The sequence below is a fragment of the Gobius niger genome (genome assembly GCF_951799975.1).
Source record: "Gobius niger genome assembly, chromosome: 10".
NCBI lineage: Eukaryota > Metazoa > Chordata > Actinopteri > Gobiiformes > Gobiidae > Gobius > Gobius niger.
In genome coordinates this window covers 33682586-33702234 of record NC_136861.1, presented here as the reverse complement: position 1 = coordinate 33702234, position 19649 = coordinate 33682586, and the positions used below count along the sequence as shown (strand labels likewise).

Here is a 19649-nt window from a genome sequence, read left to right as displayed (position 1 = left end):
CTAAACAGACCCGATACGAGACCTTCTGCACATGTGTAAACCGTAATAATAGTTTACAACTGCAGATGGTGCTGAAAACGTAAGTGCGTAGAGATGGCTTTCTAAAATAACTATGCTTCACTCTTGTCTCTTACTCACATTTCTGTCAGTTTACCTGTCCAAAGTCCAAAAATGGCCAAAACAAATCCAATCTCATCAATGGATATAACGGACTGGACACCATTGTCATTGTGATTTAAGGTTGTATTTGGCGCGATGAATGCAGATTCTTTTATAGTAAATCATCCAAAACTAGCCCAACATCTCCTCCTTCGTTCGATGGTGTTGTTCGCCCCAAAGAAGCACGTCCCACCATCTGCTAAAACATATTAATAGTGTTGGTGTGAACAGGCCTCTGGTAAAACATTAGACGGAAAACAAGTGGATAAAATGAAATGAAGGTCTAGATCAGGGGTGTCAAACATACGGCCCTGAGATGATTTAATCCGGCCCATGCCCCGTGGAGCATTAATTCCAGAGTATGTAAAAAAAAAAAAAGTAAGTCTCTAGTCCATTCCCATGCCGAGTTATGATTTTTTAAAGAATGCTCATTCTAGCCACTAGGGGGCATTAAATGAAAAAAAAAAGGAGAGAGTTCCACACGTGTCCAGCAGAGGGCACTGACATAATAAGAGCTCAGGATATGAACAACACATTACATAGCCACTTGGTAAATGGACAGTCTGCCCCAGGACAGTCTGGACACTCAAAGGCGCTTTACATTGCACTATTCGTTCACTCCATACTTGGTGGTGGTAAGCTACTATTGTAGCCACAGCTGCCCTGGGGTAGACTGACGGAAGCGAGGCAACCAGTCTGCGCCATCGGTTCCTCCGACCACCACCAACCACTCATTCAAACACGCACTACATTCGCTAGGCTTCCTGGTGTTCCCAAACGGTCTCCCATCCAAGTCCTGCCAGGCCCTTCCCTGCTGAGCTTCCAAGGTCTGACGGGATTGGGCAGAGCAAAGGCGGTAGGGCCACTATGTAGTACTTTGAGGAACTTGTGACACAGGCTTGTAAAGTGCAAATCAGGTGTAAGCCGTTGTTATTAATGAAGCTACAGTTAAGTTGGGGCTTTGACCAAATCACAGCTTATTATTATTCATTTATTGGAAAAAATGTCTCTATTATAGCTGAATTTCGTCCCGCGACTCAAATTGAGTTTGACACCCCTGGTCTAGATGTAGCGCTAACATCGCTAGCAACGAAGTTTGAACACCTACGCAACACAGACGTAATAGAAGTCTCCGGAGAGTGCTCTCAACTTTGTACTTCACTGGTTATTTGTGAAAGTCAAGGTACACTTCCATGTTTCCGTCCAACGTCGTCATACTGCCCCCTGCTGGCTAGTGTTGTTACTGCAACAACTGGGTTTTTCTGTGCACGTTGTCCTCGTGTCTGTGCAGGTTTGCTCCGGTCACTCCGGTTAAAATTAGACACAGCTATTTGTCCAAAAAATCATGCAGCCCGAGTCTGAAGGCCGAGCTGGCGTCAGGAGCCAAAATAATCGTCTCTTTTATCATGTGAGAAGTCAAAATGACCGACAAAGGAATGTGTTTATCCGTCCGCGGGCCGCACATGTTGTGTTTGATCCGGGTGGAAGTGCATTTGCATTTGGCGGAACGGAACACCAGGTCTCCAGATGGACGGAGGCTTGTATTCGCTTATGAGTGCCACACAACCACACGCAATATCCCCACCTCTCTTCCAGATTCATGTAACAATAGTATTCCATTACATTCCAGTCAATTTAGCCAAAACAAGACTTTTTAAAGGGGGGTATTATGCAAAATCGACTTTTTCAAGCTTTCCATCATGTTATTATGTCATTCCCTCATTAAAAACATGGCTGAAGTGTTGCCTTGGCACATTCACGTATTTTTGAGTAATCTGTAAAAACTCTGATGGCGGCCATTTTAGGGATAGGTTTGCCTGAGTCCTCCTAGGAACGCCCCCACCTCCTGGAGACGCCTCCGAGCTTTCGTCACCAGCCGAGCTTTCGTCACCAGCCGAGTAACCAACCACTGCTCCTCAGCAGAACCCCCTCCCCACTGATGCCACACACAGCGTGTGGAGGGGGCGTGTCTAAAGGCTCAGAGGTTCTTAAAGAGACAGAGGCCTATTTCAAGACATTCACTACAGCCGTTTTGAGAGAGACATTTTATACAAGGCAGTTATTCTAATTTACTGCATTTACAGACAGAAGGTTTGTCATCATTGTAGTGCAATATAGACTGGTGCTATATGATTGAAAAAAGCAGAATACCCCCTCTTTAAGATAGTAAATCATGACCAAAACAAGGCTGAAATGGAAAAAAATTAGGAAAAAGATGAACTTTTGTGTATTTTTAAGTTGTGTTTAGAAATAATTTTAAAGGAGACATATGCAAAATCGACACTTTTGAGCTTTTAACTATATTGTAACGTATTTCCTGGATTTTATTGCGTCAAGGAGGAAACATAAAACTGTCTTCCACATGCTTAAAGCCCGTAACCCATCACCAAACTCATTTTGAGTGGTTCTGTGCGTGTTCATCATGGTGCCATTGATTCGCTAGAATGCAATGGCTGAACTTTAATGTCGTTTTTTTTTTGTATCCCAATCTCAGCATTTAACTAGTTCATAAAAAAAACAGTCCAAAGCTGACCAGGTCACCCCCCTCAGTGGTTTGTGGGTCTTGTAGTCCTTTGCAGTTGCTTGCAGCCCCCAGGAGGTCCTCTGGAGAGTCGGGGTCAGCCCTCTGCACTGCTCCTGGGCTAATCCTCTGGTGATGAGAGGGGCAGAGGCTCCATTTACCACGCTGCCTGTCAACTCTACCCCATTACACACTGAGTGGATCTGAAGGATAGAGGCCGCACACCCCACACCTCAGAAATGTGCCAGGAATCCCACCAGAACCAGAGTTAGAAATGTGAACACTGTAATAGAAGGAATGTGCTGCATGTGTGTCAGCTCAAGGTTTGTCAAATCGTCTTTCATCACTCGCAGATGTTTGTAAAAGGTAGTCGCCTGGTTTGGGTTGTTAACAATGGGGGAAACAAGCCGGCCATCCAAGAAGCTTCCTCGGTTCTGATCAGATCCTGGTCTGTGAAAAGGATTTGTGCACTCCTCCTGAGGGGACATGCCCTTAGCCCCAACCGGGTGTTTACACTAACCTGCTCTTGTCCTTTAAGTAGTCATCTGGACTGTGGGGAATAGGTAATGTAGTTAGGCTCGCAAAGGGGCGGAAAATTCCAGATGCATTTACGGAAATGTTCCAGAAACTTTTAATGGGAACTTAAGCTCAGAAATGTCAAAATGCTTAACCTCCTAACTCCCACCTGAATGAGCACATTTTCTCCAGTTTGGCTTTACCCAAATCTAAAAGCTTCCTGAATAAAGTGTCAAAATAGCGACAACAATTAGACGAAAACTAGGATGATAATGCAACAAAAGAGTGACAGAAAAGTGATGAAAATGTGGCAAAAAAGTGACGAAAACGCAAAAAAAACACAAGGGGGAAAAAATGCCAAAAAAGTGACAACAATGCGAGGAAAAGATCCGTTTAGATTCAAATTTTCAATTTCAAATGAGGCATTACTCTGGCCTATAGGCTGCAACCTTTGAGATTTGGGTAAAGCTGAACTGGAGAAAACAAACTTGGTTAAGGCAGGGGGGAAGAGGTTAAATAAACATTAGATTTTTGGTGAACAATGGTGAACAGTTAGCTACCCCTTCATTATGTTTTGAACCATAAAATGTGCATTGATTGGTTAAATTCACTTGTCACCGTCTCAGATCATGACAAACCAAGACTGTACGAGGAGTGGGCGGGGCCTGTTTCTGACACAGAGCTGCATTAAACAGAACAGACCTAAACTCTAGACTTTTAAAACGAAACAATATTGTAATACTGCAAACACTTGATGAATAAGAGATAAACCTTTATTAATCTCACAAAGGAGAAATTCACTTGTTACAGTCGGCGTTACTTCACAGTCTTATTGTACAGTCTGACAGCAGTGGGGATGAAGGCTTTGCGGTAGCGCTCCGTCCTGCACTGAGGGTGTCTCAGTCTGCCACTGAGAGAGCTGCACAGCTCTTCTACAGTCCCGTGCAGTGGGTGGGAGGTGTTGTCCATGATGGAGGTGAGCTTGGCTAACACCCTCCTGTCCCTCACCTCCTCCACAGAGTCCAGGGGGCAGCCCAGGACGGAGCTGGCCCTCCTGACCAGCTTGTTCAGTCTGTTCTTGTCCCGCTCTGTGCTGCCCGGGGCCCAGCACACGGCAGCGTAGTGGAGAGCAGAGGCCACCACAGAGTCATAAAAAGTCCTGAGCAGAGGCCTGCTCACTCCGAACGACCTCAGTCTCCTCAGAAGGTGGAGGCGACTTTGGCCCTTCTTGTACAGGGCGTTGGTGTTGTGGGACCAGTCCAGTTTATTGTTGAGGTGAACACCCAGGTACTTGAAACTGTCCACCTCCTCAATGAATATATTGCAAGATGGATGTAAACATGGAATGAGTCTGTTCCATTTCTAAAAGCTTCTTTGTATCAGCCACACGGGCCTCTTCAAACCCTGGTGTGAGACGGAGAAGATGATTTCTTTGAGACTTTTCATCTCTGCTTTGACAGTTATGTCAGTGTATAGCTATCAAATCAAATTGTTTTGCTTATATCTGCAGAGTTGTGTTAATTTCCTGTTTATTCCCATTATTCTCAAGCCTAGTGCAATGTCTTCAATTCTAAACAACTCAATCTGGTTGACGTCTACTTTCTGAACATGCTGGCTATGAAAGAAATACCATTATTACAATTTTCTATAGCACCCGTTAATAAACCATTGCTTACATTGAAAATTGATTTAAATTAAAAGTGTTTTTTTTCCCCGTTAGCTTTTTGCTTGATTTCCTGTCATTTTTTGTTTTCTCCACACAAAGCCATTTTGCAGATATTCCGAACAATTTGGCTCTTACCTTGCAGACAATACACTGCTCACCACTGCTGTCATAACATCTATGATAGCTAGTCCTGCATTTGCCCTTCATTAAAGCTTGGAGGTTTGATAGTCTTATTTTGTAAACGCAGAGAGTCATGGAAAAAAAAAATGACAGTCTATATCAGCGCAAAGGGCTTAGGGCAGCAGCTGACAGTTTATAGTCTCCCTCCTCATTACATCGCTTGAGAAAGACAGTGCAGCTTCAAATAACAAACAAACAAAAAATCCAATGCCATCCAAAGATTATGATCTATCTTCACTTCCTGTCCAGTTGTAGGAAAGACACTTTGAATAAACATGTGAGATCTGTTTATTGTTGTCTGGTCCCAACACGCTGACCATGTGTTTTGTGTTTTCTCCGCAGATCGAGAGGACCAATCCATCCTGTGCACGTGAGTCTACTTTCACTTCCATGACCACTTCACACTGATCAGGCCCGTGTTAGCCATTAGCGCTCGGGTGTCCTCTTCTCCTGTCGATTAGCGTTAGCAGTAGCTGTCGCTCGCTCGCTTCGGTCGGTTTCCACTTGTGTCGTGTCTGGTTTTAATAGCTCTGTTTAAAGTCTGTTATGAGAGCGGCTGGACGACTGCAGTTTGTTTAGCTGTGAGCAATTAGCCTCCGCCGCACACCGCACTGAACTTAAAGCTACCCTGCGGAACATTCCAGGTCTTGTTGCAATGTCCTAAGGCCAACTGTGCTGAAGTAAAACTAAAAACATAAACACGCCCGCGGTATCAAACATGCTCCAAATGCACTTTTTCACTCTTACTTGAGTCATTATTTTGGCTTCTCAACTCACGTCTGTTTCCCGCTCTCACCTCAAGAGGCTTCGTCAGCAACTCATAACCTTTTAGTGGCAGGTTGAGTTTACACAACCAGGAAGTGTTAACATAGGGCTGCGCAATTAATCGAAATTCGATCACGATTACGATTATTACGCAAAACGATTACAAAATTAGCATAATCATTTTTTTATTTTTTATTTTTTGGTATTATTATTATTATTATTTTTTTTTGCAAAGCAGACTTGCATTATTTCACGGCGCTGGGATTATTTTCCCTTCGCATTTCGCGTGCCACGGCTCATGCTTTAGCCTGACATAAAAACAAACAGCGCTGTGTGATGATGTCATCAGGCCGCGCTGCTCAGTTTGCTTGCGCAGGTGTGAGGGCAGGCCAGCAGGGGGCAGGTGTGAAACAGAGACCTCTCCTTAATCGAGGCAAACCTGAAATCATTTGTACTTTTATGACTGTTCAGAAAACAGAAAATATTCAGCATAAATATATAAATAAAATAAAGACTTTTTTTTAAAGGAAACAAATGATCGTTTGAATAATCGTGATTTCAATTATGACAAAAATAATCGTGATTATTATTTTTTCAATACTCGAGCGGCCCTATGTTAACATCGTTATAGGTTCTAGACATTTTAATTCTGAACGTGTTCATTAGCGTCAATATACTGTGCAGGGAATCTTTGATAGCGACATGATGCTAACTTCCTAGTGCGATGGCTGTTTCCTGTCCTTGTTTTAATCCAGAGTTAACCGTGTCTAGTTGACATAAATAAATATTTCAACAGTACGTGGCTGAAAACATGTAGCTGTTGGATACTCACAACATGTAGTGTAAATACGTCAGTGCAGGAGACGTCTGTGTTTTAGCCTTGAAGCTTAAGGCTAACATCAATTTAACGCTAGCAAATGGTAAGTCAGATGCACCAACTGAACAATTTTTTTATGAAGCACACTCTGCTTGACCTTTTGTGTGTTTTTTAAATCCAATTTAATCATCAATTTATAAAAAATTGACAGGAAGTTGTCTTTGTCCGACACTGGCTAACAGGAAGTTAGCCAAAAATAATACATGCACAAAGCCTATTGTAGTGAACATAACAAAAGTAAAAATTGAGGCTATTAAACAAGTTGAGAGGGTTTTTTTTAGAATAAAGATGGATGAATGGAGTGAGGTACACGACTGGTATATATTCAGCCTGCTGCTAAACGATCATTACTTGCTGACGAAGCCTCTGTAGATGAGACGTGATACAAAAATCTTTTCTCATACAATTTAAAGCCCCCTGTATGATCGAGTTCACCCAAATGTATGTAGAAAAAGTATTACAGCAGCATATTGTATTTATTTAGTGTCTGTCCGTCATGCTCACAATAGCCTTGCTGCTATTGTTTCAGAAAGCCGATCGAAAGGAAGGTTGTTTAATTCTCTGTACATTGTTTTAAAGTTGTTCAAGATGGAAGAACCACTGCAAAGATGTCCAAAGGCACGCAGAGAGTCGATGGCGTGTAGAATTTCTCGCTTCTCTGATAAAATGCCTCATGACACGACCCTATAAAACAGCCAAACATGAGAAACGGGTCATTTCGAAGCTAAAGCGAATGCACAGAGACTTTACAGATGAGCGTAGCCGTGCCCATAGACCTCGCCCTTTGCCTTTCGCTGCATCTAGCGTCCAAAAGTGCCTCTGTTGCTGTTTGTAATAAGCAGCCAGCCTAAAACCACCGGCATGTGGACTGGTTGCGCCGCTCTGGACTGTGGGAGTGGACCGGGGCGCGCTATCATTAGATAAGTGCCCCCCGAAAACACGGCCTGGAAAATGTTGGAGACCTACCAAAAATAAGCCCCGACCAACCTCGAAAAAACTAAGCAGGGGAACTGGAGGAATGCGGTCACTTCCTTCTGCTTTTGTTTTTCATCAAGGACCGAGTAATCACCGGCTATTCTGGCAGGGCGAATTTGCAAAATTGTGGTAAATTAGATTGTTGAAATTAGGTTATGTGGCCGGACAATGCATTTAAATTCAAATTACTGATGAAGGAGGGTTAAGTCATGCAGAAAGTGTTGCTGTGTCTCCCATGCAAACATGAAAATAACAGTTTTTTATTATTTGTTTACTACAGGAGGAGAAGCAGAGACAGTAGTAGTAGTAGTAGTAGACAAATATTTAAAAAAGCTGGATCGCCATAGCAGCAGAGTAATAGCAGACAAACTTATAAAATTAGTTGCTCTTAAGACTACAGAGTCCACATCAGTGTTGGGGTAATGTACTACAAAACTAATGAGTTACAGAAACATATCACTTTCTTCAGTAACTAAGGAATATAACATCACAACTTACTAACAAAATATGGTAAAATAAAATGCATCGCCAAATCCAGTTGGGAGTTGGTGTTTAAGATCTGCTGTTGCCTGTGGCTAACACGAGAGAATGGGGATAGTGAAGGAAATAGTAATATGTAATACAAACATATTATATTTTTTACAGCTCTAACTGCTAATATATATGTAGTTAATTACAATTTTAAAGTAACTTTCCCAGCACTGGTCTTCATCAGGGAAAGTAAGTATTTAGACATAACAAGTTTGAGCCCCATTTAAAATAGGGAGACTGACATGACCGGAATCACGTGATGTGCCAAATGACCATAATAAATGATGATAAACAACAGTAAACAATGTTTATTAAGTTAACTTTGTATGTCACTTGATTACCATGATAAACAACACTATTTTAAAGGTGCATTATGCAACTTTTTATGCGGAAAAAGAAAAGTTGATATTTGTGCGTATTTAACCTTGTAGTGACCGTGCGGCTGCATGAGTGGTCAACATGGCGCCTTTACTCTACAAAGCTCCAGGATACCTTGTTGTGTAGGTTTTCTGGGGAGAGGGTCAGTCGTGAAAACCTTCCAAACAAGTCCTTCTGGAGTGTTGTAGAGACCACTGTGAGTAAAGACGCCATGTTGACCAGTCATACAGCCGCGCGGTCACTACAAGGTCAAACACGCACAAATATCAACTTTGTTTTCCAAATAAAAAGTTGCATAATGCACCTTTAAATCAGGGGGGCTCACATGACTGAAATCACATGCCATGCCAAGTTACCATGATAAGCCATAATAAAAATAAATGGGGCTGATACTCCTGATGTCTACTTACTGTGATGAAGTCCTTGTTTGCTAATGCCACAGCCCCTTCTCATTCATTATTGTAATTCTTGTTGAGAAATGTGTCCTTTCCATTTGAACACTTAGATTGGGTGTTTTTTTGCCCTCTACTGGTAACAGTGGGCAGTGAAACATTTTCATTAAACAAGTTAGCAGCACGGCTATCGTCAGCTCGATACAAATGAATAAATGCTTCATAGTATCAGCGATGTAAGCACTGAAGTAGAGCCGGCAGTAATACAAGATGGAATGTGTCACTTGTCTTCAAACATTTAGCTCTTACGTCTGCGTGCGTGTGTCTTTCCCTCTCTCTATGTTTGCTTTTGTTCTAGCGGGGAATCGGGCGCAGGCAAAACCGAGAACACAAAGAAAGTCATCCAGTACCTGGCCTACGTCGCCTCGTCGCACAAGGGCCGCAAAGACCACAACATTCCGGTGAGGCTCACTCATTCAGATCCAGTATTTATCCATTTAGTTTGGCAGCTATCGGCCCCTTTATGAGCAATGTGGATTGATAAAAATGTGGAACTTTTGCAAATAATATGGATAAAAATTGTGTTTTCTTTTGATAAATAGAAGTGTTCCCCGATAAAAGGATGCCGATTTCAATGCAAGGCCCTGTGCTGTTAACCAGCTACAATCCAGCTCCAATAGACTCCTCTTGCTTTCTGAAATTGCCAGTCTACTGTATTGTCTTGAGGCTTGTGACTGACACGAGGTCCTGCCTTCTCTAACTCTTGCATTTGTTTATCCATAACAAGCAGCCCGAATCTCCCAAAGCATTCAAACTGCAGGCAAGTGGATCTCCGGCTTTTCTCTGTGCTCTGTGTACCTCCCTGTCTCTGCATGCTCCTCTGTCTCCTGCGCGATGTTGTCTTTTCACTATCGCATGCTGGTGATTTGTTTTCACTGGCCAGACTGTAAAATGCTTCATGATTCTCCCATAAACCAGCGTTGGATGATAAAATTTTATTAGCTTTTTTGGGGTTTATAGTGAGAAATTAGACATTTGGAGGCTTATGTTTCAGCCAATTCAAACAGGAGAGACGTGGTCAAATATGCGAGGTTCTGTAAAGCCTTGTTCCAGGGATTTTCCGTACCGGACAGTTCAACCTTACAGAGCTCAGACGCAGAACGTGTCTTCTTTCTACTCTGTACTTGTAATGTTCCCGTTACACTGGCACTCAGTAGTGGTGGGCGGTCCTACGAAGAGCACACAACACATACAATAATGAAGGTAGCGCGATAATGGCTGGAAAGTCTGTGGAGCTGTGGTGCAAATTTTGATTTATTCAGTGCATCGCCAGAAAGTAGAGGAAAGAAGCACTACGAAGGCAAGCTAATGTGGCTAATGTTACGCTTGCAGCGGCTAATGCTATCAAACAGCAGTTTTGGAATATCTCCTTTTCCATATGAAATCACATATAACCTGCCAGCTTCAGAGGGCTGTCTGTTCACAGCTCATTCATGTTTTTTATTCATTTTTTTATTTAGTGTAGCTCATTTTAGTCACGGGGGAAGACCATTGAACTCACAGAAATGCCTCTAGCTATCAGCCTGTTCCTACAAATGCAAACATTTGTTAGCCAACAGCTCCCGGACCCCTTTTAAATTGAATGTTCCATCCCCATACAAATGAATAGGGAAGCCTGGGGCCCATACTAACGAATGGGGAGGTGTGTTTTGTCCTTTTCATGGCATTTACATAATTTCTGTGGTTTCTTTGTCATTAACATCTTATAAGATGATGCTGCGTGGCCATTGGATGTGTACCTGTAAAATGTGATTAAAATGTGTTGGAGGATCGAAGGATGGGTCAAATGCAAAGGACTGACTTAAGTGCACCCAACTTTCAGTCACCTTGCTCATATGCTTGATTGCATTGCATTCTTTCCAAAAGTGTGTCCTATCAACAAACCTATCAGCCATTTTTGTGAGAAGTAATACAATAAGAACATACTTGAAGTAGTCCACACTATGTGCAGATGTGGTTGGCTAGATGTTTTATCTCTATCATTTGAATTTGACAAAGATCATCTCCGCCTTCTATTACGTCTTACGGGACACAGTTACCAACCGAGCCTTGAACATGTTTGGTTCGATAGATTGCACTCATGGTTCATCTGCCTGGATGTCTTTTGTTTGTTTTTACTTTACATTGTGCGTGTGATGACTTGCTGTTGCTCTAAAAGTCGGGTAACGCAGCCCTTTTGGCGAAACCATCCTGCCCGACCCAGTGTTCCCCCTTTAAGCGACCGTGCTTTAATAACGTCTGTGTCAGTAGCTGCCAAAGCCGCTCCGCTCTGACCTCCCTAACGCCGCGCTCCGCCTGCCTCATATTACCAGAACCTCTGAGGCCCGGCCAGAGGAATGCACACAGCCTACATCCACATGGACTGGGCTTTTTACAGGAGGAACAGGGGAAGAAAGTGAAATATCGTGGCTAGTTTGTGTTATAGAGTTGTGGAAACACGTCTAACCAAACTAGTTCCCTGTTTCACACTTTGAAAAGCACAGGATCTTTAAAGTAGGTAGAATGAGCAGCAGTGCCCATCTCCAGATCTTGTGTAAACCTCTTGACATCACGCCTACACATTTGGAGGTTTAGTCGCAGCAAACTATTACCACCACCAGTCTGAAGAAACCACCATTACCGTGCCTGTGCATACAAGGAATATCATTACGACCAGAGGAATGTGCATGGCCCCAAATTGGCTTTCTCCCGTTTTTACCCACACCAGCCGCCTCTTCTTCTGTTTGTCAACCTGTCCGCCTTCTCCTACACGTAATAATTACACTTACGTTGATTTGTTGCAAAAGCTGTAATAATCCTGCGTGTGAAAGTGGATCTATTCCCGCGCCTGAACCTCCGAACGGTTGGTTTTTGTGGCCGTGCTGGCGCTAACTGGGCTCCCTGGCTTTGTTCCTGTCCGCAGGGGGAGCTGGAACGGCAGCTGCTCCAGGCCAACCCCATCCTCGAGTCTTTTGGAAACGCCAAGACGGTCAAGAATGACAACTCGTCTCGCTTCGTGGGTTTTCTATATTACATTGTGCCTTTCAATGATATACAGTAGGAAATGTATCTCAATGCTAATAAAAGATGCTAAAATAGATCTGATTGCGGAACAGGATTGGCGTTTGCTGTAGAGTGTGTTCAAAGTAGAAAGTACACACAATAATAACAGATTTTTTTTGAGGGTGCTTGAGTAGTAGTTTTGTTGAGAACTTTTTTGTTAATTACTTTTGGAAGGTAGTTATATACTTTCCACTCCACCAAAGCTCCAAAGTAAAAAGTACATTTTTCCATGTGCTTTACTCATTTTACAAGCCTTTAAATGCACCCTCCAGAACAGTAGGTGGCGCTGTGCAGACGTACTGTCAAAGTCACGTTATTTTCCCTAATACTTATGTGAACATATTTGTACTTTCTACTTTGAATATCTTTATTTTCCGCAGCAAATGCTTCAGTGCTTTCGCTTTAGTCAGATTTTGACTGAACAACGTTTACTTTTGTGTCAGTAATATTCAACCATAAGTTCCTGTACTTTTAGCTTCATGACAAACTTGCCAACAGGAAGTATTAGCGCTCACAACTTCAGGTTAGCGAAACTAGCAACATCGCTAAACGAGCTGCTTGAGAAATGAAGGCGCTTGTGCTAATCTTTTATACTATTGAAGAAGTAGGTCCTATAGAACAAAAATATTGTTTATTTAAAAAAGGGATTGAAGAAGTTAGTTGGGATTAAAAGGTTCAACAATCTCCCAAAGATAAAAATAAAGTGCGCTCGGGAAGCAGAAATCCGATCAAAAAGCTTGTAGTTGGTAAGAATGCAAGTTATGTGTCGAGATTGTAGTTCCTCATACCCCCGAACTGTCTGAGAAAATATGTTAAATGAAACCGATCCCAAATATGCAGGTGGTTGGAATGTTTGGACTTTCTCCAGTCACAGGTATAAACACAGTGCGGCGGCCATGTTTGTTTTTCTTCCCGCGTGCCGATAAGTTACCGGCTGTAATTAAAAGACAGTTTAAACATACGCATTTTTCCTGCTTAAGTGCGGTTGAGGTGTGACCGCGAAACCGCGGGACATGCCAGAGATTCCTCCTACGACCTGCCATCTCCTAATATAGGCGCTTTCAGACCACTTTTACCACTTAACACCATGATGCAAGCGAGAACAGGAGCCATTTATTGTAAAGTCCCAGAACAAAACTCATTTCTTTCAAAGTAGGTACTCAAGCGTCTTTGAAGCAAGAGTAGATCTCGGACGTTTTTGTTCGGTAAAGCAGCAGGGTAAAAAAAAAGGTTGGACACCCTCGATCTAACAGTCTTTTCTGTCGCTGTTGTGTTTTTGCAGGGGAAGTTCATCAGAATCAACTTCGATGTGGCTGGCTACATTGTTGGGGCCAATATTGAAACATGTATCCTAAACATTCATTCTTATTAGTACTATTTTATACATATATTTATTATATCTTCTCTGGGCATTTTTGAAGGGGAATTATTCACTCCTCTGTCACCTGTCACACAATCGAGGTGGATGCAGTACTGCAGGTTTGCATGATTGGGTATGTTTAATGTAATGTGGCTCTTTGCATCAGAATTGGTACATATTTCCCATAAACTATAACAGTCTTTAAGACTCTTGACCAAAAATCCAACCGTAGTCCTACAGACTGACGTACATGTAGGGAAATTATAACTGACCGGAGTTTACGGATGGCTAAGGCCAGGCTACTACAGACCCGTTTCTCATCTCCACACACATGAATGAGAGTCCGTATCTCTCTCCTTTTGAAGGCACCGTGTTAAAAGTGCAGCAGCTTCACTCAAAGAGACGCAGGTCAAACTGCAGTCGGGCAGATGGTGGCTCTGGGAACAGCTTCTGTGCTTCTCAAGTTTTTGATCACTCTTTGTTTGATGAAATGTGGCCTTTTATTGACAGAAAAAGATCAAAATTAGGAAATGAAAAAAGACGAAGTGTATAATGCAAAGTGCAACATCGCAACGTGGAAATACGTAAAGGCGTTGACTTTTCTTTCACAGGTGTTTAAACTCTAACAACTTAAAACAAAATCTCAGACGTCCTCCAGAGGCTCCTGATTAAAGTTTGTGAACTTTGTGTAGCCGAGAGGAGTTTCTCTGCACTGTCCAGTCAAGACCAAGCTGCAGGCACTGAGCCACAGGCCAGGGGCGAATCCGAGGAGGGGGCTGAGTGGGCAGGGCCCCCCACACAAACAGTTATTAACTCTATAATGACAGTTAATAACTCAATCAAATGTTGTCCCAGTCAGAGCAGATTTGAATGTTGGTGAGGAGTAAAAACAATCAATCTTATATAATTATTGAAAAGAAAGAGGCCAGGCATAAAGTTATAGTTTGTTGTGATTAAATATAATTATCTCATTATATTTAATCACAATAAACTACCGCCCCTGGATCCTGCCAATGGTCGGTACCTTTGTGGCTCTTCACAGGATCAAGGTTGAACATTTTGGCTCTTGGTCTCTGACTGGTTAGCCACCCCTGCTGTACTGCATCTTACTTTGGGACAGAACAGTCTTGCTTTTCAACATTCGAAGTGTCCGTCAAAATAAATATTACAGAAAAACCTAAATCCGTAAGCCCTTGACGTGTTTGCTCAGACCTTTTGGAGAAGTCGCGAGCTATCAGACAGGCCAAGGACGAGAGGACCTTCCACATCTTCTACAGGCTGCTGGCTGGGGCCGGGGAGCACCTACGCAGTGAGTGGACAAGCTTTCCAAACACATTCATTCTAATCATACTTTAAGCCAGTCTATTTGTTATTAAGTGAGTTCAAGCATGATTAGAGGAGGTAGTTTTGGTAGGTTTTGTTTATGAGTCCAACTCGGCTTTCTTGCTTGAATACACTGCGTACTGTGACTTGGCACAAAGGACTTCTTGGGTAACTTCCTCTCAATTGGGCTTGTTAACACACTGTTAGCTAATGATCCATTAGGCACCAACAAATCAAAACATATTTGACTTGCACTGTAATGGAAACATCCACCCACACCGCTTTATTTAACAGCTCAAAATGTCCCACAATTTTCTCTTGATTGTGTAGTAAAGCACTGCATTACCGCTCGACAGTCCTATGTATATTCTACTCTGCATTTCGTCCATACTGCAGTTTTGATCTTGTTGACGACATATTGCCCACCTCTACTCTGCATATACTAAATGAACCTCTCATCATCAGCCGACCTGCTTCTTGAGGGCTTCAACAACTACCGCTTCCTGTCCAACGGGAACCTGCCCATCCCGGGGCAGCAGGACAAGGACAACTTCCAGGAGACTTTGGAGGCCATGCACATCATGGGCTTCTCCCACGAGGAGATCGTCTGTGAGCGCCACACGCAGCCTGTTCTCTTTAGCTTCAATTGCAGGCATTAGCTCGTCCCGCGGGACTCACCCCGTCTCCGTCTGTGCAGGCATGCTGAAGGTGGTCTCCGCTGTGCTGCAGTTCGGGAACATTGTGTTTAAGAAAGAGAGGAACACGGACCAGGCCTCCATGCCCGAGAACACAGGTGAAATGTCCCACAAACAGTAAAGGAAAAAATAAACACCAAGGCACGATGACTGCTGCCAGACATTCACACAGCAACACATTCACTCAAGATCTGATTTCCTGGAATATTTGGTTTGTTTTTTTGCACCACAGGAACCTTTCACAGTTTTCTGTAAACCCCCAAAGCTGCTCATTGCACGCTGTATTTCTCGCTCACTTTGGATTTTTTAGCTGTGAAAAGTGCAATGTGGATTAGACTGAGGGTGGAGCAACAACGCCTGTACTGTCCAAACAGAGTGCATGTGTGTCACCCTCACTAACCACTAAACTGAAGGCTGCAGACACGCCAGACCTGCACAGTGACATCCTTCAGAAACACATGAAGTCTGTGTGGTTTGAGATCCAGTGCATTGGCAGACAAATGCATAAGATCCAGTTTTGGTCGTAATCCGCCTCAAAAGCTTTGTTTCCCAAAAAAAAAAGTCTAAGCCGAGTGACGTCCAGGAACAGAACAAACACGAGCCTCAAATCAAAACTGCTCTGTGCCTGTTTCAGCTGCCGTGTATGGAAAGTGAAGCAGTTTTTTAAAAACTTTAGACCACAATGATTTAGTTTTTTGTTTTGTTTTATATTGTGAGCCCAGGGGCACATTTAACTATGAAGCAGCGAGTCTAAATACTGCTGTCCTTTTATTCATTCCAGTTTATTTTTTTTTTAAATACTTTGACAATAAGTAGGCTTTAATCACAATCGGGCAATTGCACCTACAAAAACACAATAAAAATATAGAACTATTTGTGGCCTCTACATAAATAAATAGAAGTTTACAATGTTTACTCTGCCCTTGTCAAAACGTTGGGCATTTCTCTTCGGTTACGTGACAGCCGCCTCATACCCAGCGTCCAAACCTCTCTATTAGAAATGCGATCCTGCTATTTTCAGATGCCAGTGTTTGCCTCCGATCACTCAGCGTCTTATTAAATCCTCCAGTGGCTCCTGCTCTGGACAGCATTACTCTTACGTAACACACATACCACACGGAAAAAGAAAAACACCGAATACACCAGTAATCAGCCCTAACGTCGCAATGTGCAGGTGCGGAATGTGATTAATGTCATCTCTGTTGGCAGTGGCTCAGAAGCTGTGTCATCTGCTGGGCATGAATGTGATGGAGTTCACCAGGGCCATCCTCACCCCCAGGATCAAAGTGGGCCGGGACTATGTCCAGAAAGCACAGACCAAAGAACAGGTCAGTGCCGTGACAGTCAACAGAAAATACTGTGGCCAGAGCAGCATCATGTCGCACACTAGGACATATAACTTTTGAAATAAGGGACATTGCACCTCTCCACAGGAAACACTAATGTGACTGGTGCTTAAAATAGTCTGAAGAAAGCTGGAGAAATGGCCAGGGGCAAAGAAGAAGAGTGGTCCAGCCAGGCTCCAACTGGTTAAAAGTGAATCTCTAAATCTGAATTATTTAAAGTGGACATATCCTGCAAAAGGTTTTAACCATGTTTTAACGTTGTTCCCTCATCAAAGACAGACCTGGAGTAGTATTTCACAACAGTCACGCAGTTTTGAGTTAATCCTTGGACAAAGGACCATTTCTTCTTCTACGGTGTCACTGCCTCGTTCTGTACTTCCTGGTTACACTTGTGTCACTGTTCAAACCCAAAAAACTGTCCTCCATATTATTTAAGTCCATAATCCAACATTATCTTAGCCGTTCTGTACTCGAAGTGTGTTTATCATGTTCTGCTGGAGCTGCTCACAAGCCGTTTCCAACCTGGAAGTTATTTTTTAAGAAAAGTATTCCTATAGCTGCCAGCAGGAGGAGCTCCAGTCACAATTTTCACCAGCCCTTTCACATGCATTTCATTTTTACTCTTTAAAGAAGAACTAAGCAACTTGTTTACCTTAATAAATCCTTTACACAGTTCCTCTGGGGGTAATGCAAGTGTTAATGGGATGATTGGGGGGTCTTTCATCTCCCCCTGGTGTCTCTGGCCAGAAAACCACAATTGTAGCTTTACTGCCTTCGGGTCGGAGGCCCCAATACACACTAATGGAATCACGAAGAAGAAGCTAACAGGCTAACGGGCAAAGCTAACTGCGGGCTAGCACCACTTAAACAGTACCACGGCGAAAAGGGAAAAAAAATTCACCACGCTCGAAATATCAGGCGTGGTCAGGCGAAAAACACCTGATATTCTTAGCGTTTTTACATAAAATGGTGGAAAAAACAGGTCTAGTTGATATTTTTGTCTTTCATAAATGTTAAAAGGCCACAGCACAAACTCCTTTATCAGATTTGCACCACAAATAATGTAATACTGCCATATGTATTGAGCAAGAAAATCAACTGATGCTGTCCAGCCGCTCAGGGAGACTTTGTACAAGAGGACGCTGCTGTAGAGAATTTGAAGCATTCTGTTCCCTGCAGGCGGACTTTGCAGTGGAAGCCCTGGCTAAGGCCACATATGAGCGTCTGTTCCGCTGGCTGGTCCACCGCATCAACAAGGCTCTGGACCGCACCAAACGCCAGGGGGCTTCCTTCATCGGCATCTTGGACATCGCAGGCTTCGAGATCTTCCAGGTAGAAAACACAACTATAAAGTCCAAGTGCTTCACGTAATTGAAATGCCCTGTAATGCAATAAAGGACAATACGAAGTAGATTATGGAAATATCAGGAAAAGTACACGGTCTTAAACATAAACATGCCTCTGTGTCTGTTTGCAGCTGAACTCCTTCGAGCAAATGTGCATCAACTACACCAACGAGAAGCTGCAGCAGTTGTTCAACCACACCATGTTTGTGCTGGAGCAGGAGGAGTACCAGAGGGAGGGCATCGAGTGGAGCTTCATCGACTTCGGCCTGGACCTGCAGCCCTGCATCGACCTCATCGAGAGGCCCGTCAGTGCACCTCTCTGAGTCTTTCGAAACCGTACTGTAGACAGAGTTTATTTGGCTTGATATGTTGAATCGTTGCCTTATCCATTCCAAATATAATCACGCTAATGCACAGAGATACATTTTTAAGCCGAGAGACCCAGTAATGGCCAGTAATAGTATGTAGTATTGGTGCCACACAAACAGTGCTTTAAGTCAGGTCTTTTCTCGGTGTGGCTGCACTAGTTCTGCTAACCTGAAGGTGTGAGCGCCTGTACTTCTGTTTCCCATTCATTTTCTATGGGGATTTGCTTACACCTGTATGAATAATCCTATTTTCTGAAGATTCTGTGGGGACCGTGAGTTCCTGGTAGATGAAAACGTACTGTTAAGAGCTTGATGTAAGATGTAAATACTTCAGCACAGGAGACTTGTAAAGAATAGACTTCTGGCATTGCAGTCTTCAAGTCCATAAAAACAGCAATTACCAAGCTACGTGGGTCCCAAAGAGACCCCAGAGATATCTCATTCAGAGGCAGATAGTTTCAATTTGATGTTAAAGCCTTTGTCTGCCTGGCCGTCTCCTCAGAACAACCCCCCGGGGATCCTGGCCCTGCTGGATGAGGAGTGCTGGTTCCCGAAGGCCACGGACAAGACCTTTGTGGACAAAGTTCTGCAGGAGCAGGGCACGCACTCCAAGTTCCAGAGGCCACGACAGCTCAAGGACAAGGCCGACTTCTGCATCATCCACTACGCCGGCAAGGTGAGCGCTCAGCATAAATTTAAGAAGTTTGGCACAATGCCACAATTGGGCAAGACACTTCACCCACCTTGACTCCAGTGTCTGTATTTATCACCAAGGACTGTGTTAGTTTGCATCTTGTTTGGTTGGAGCGCCCTCTGTAGGTGGCAGTATTGTATTATACCTAGTTTTTAAACTTAACAGGTGCTTTAACCTCTTACCACCCGCCTAAACCGAATGCCTGCTGTAATCTTTGGCTATAGGCCAATTTGAAAGCTAAGACCCACAAAACTGATCTTTTTCCTTGCGTTGTTGCTGTGTTGTGTCACCTTTTTTATGTTTTTTTTGTCACACATTTTGTCACAAGTTTTTGTCTTTTTTTTGTTGAGTTTTTGTCACATTTTTGTTGAGTTTTTGTCACATTTTTGTTGAATTTTTGTCACATTTTTGTTGAATTTTTGTCACGTTTTTGTTGAGTTTTTGTCACATTTTTG

The 19649-nt window shown here is 43.1% G+C and overlaps 1 protein-coding gene across 4 annotated transcripts in view; it reads left to right on the top strand.

The window, feature by feature from the left end:
• The window catches only part of LOC306969628 (myosin-10), a 93865-nt gene that overhangs the window by 41571 nt on the left and 32645 nt on the right, over window positions 1–19649 (top strand). For 2 of the 4 annotated variants that reach the window (XM_079565308.1, XM_079565309.1), the window contains 12 exons: window positions 5385–5412; window positions 9319–9421; window positions 9748–9780; window positions 11923–12015; window positions 13345–13408; window positions 14633–14731; window positions 15211–15354; window positions 15443–15538; window positions 16650–16768; window positions 17966–18118; window positions 18264–18437; window positions 19003–19176. In XM_079565308.1, coding sequence (XP_079421434.1) covers window positions 5385–5412; window positions 9319–9421; window positions 9748–9780; window positions 11923–12015; window positions 13345–13408; window positions 14633–14731; window positions 15211–15354; window positions 15443–15538; window positions 16650–16768; window positions 17966–18118; window positions 18264–18437; window positions 19003–19176 — 1280 coding nt within the window. The remainder of the gene's footprint in view (window positions 1–5384; window positions 5413–9318; window positions 9422–9747; window positions 9781–11922; window positions 12016–13344; window positions 13409–14632; window positions 14732–15210; window positions 15355–15442; window positions 15539–16649; window positions 16769–17965; window positions 18119–18263; window positions 18438–19002; window positions 19177–19649) is intronic. The other 2 variants (XM_079565307.1, XM_079565306.1) reach the window with 1 other exon arrangement.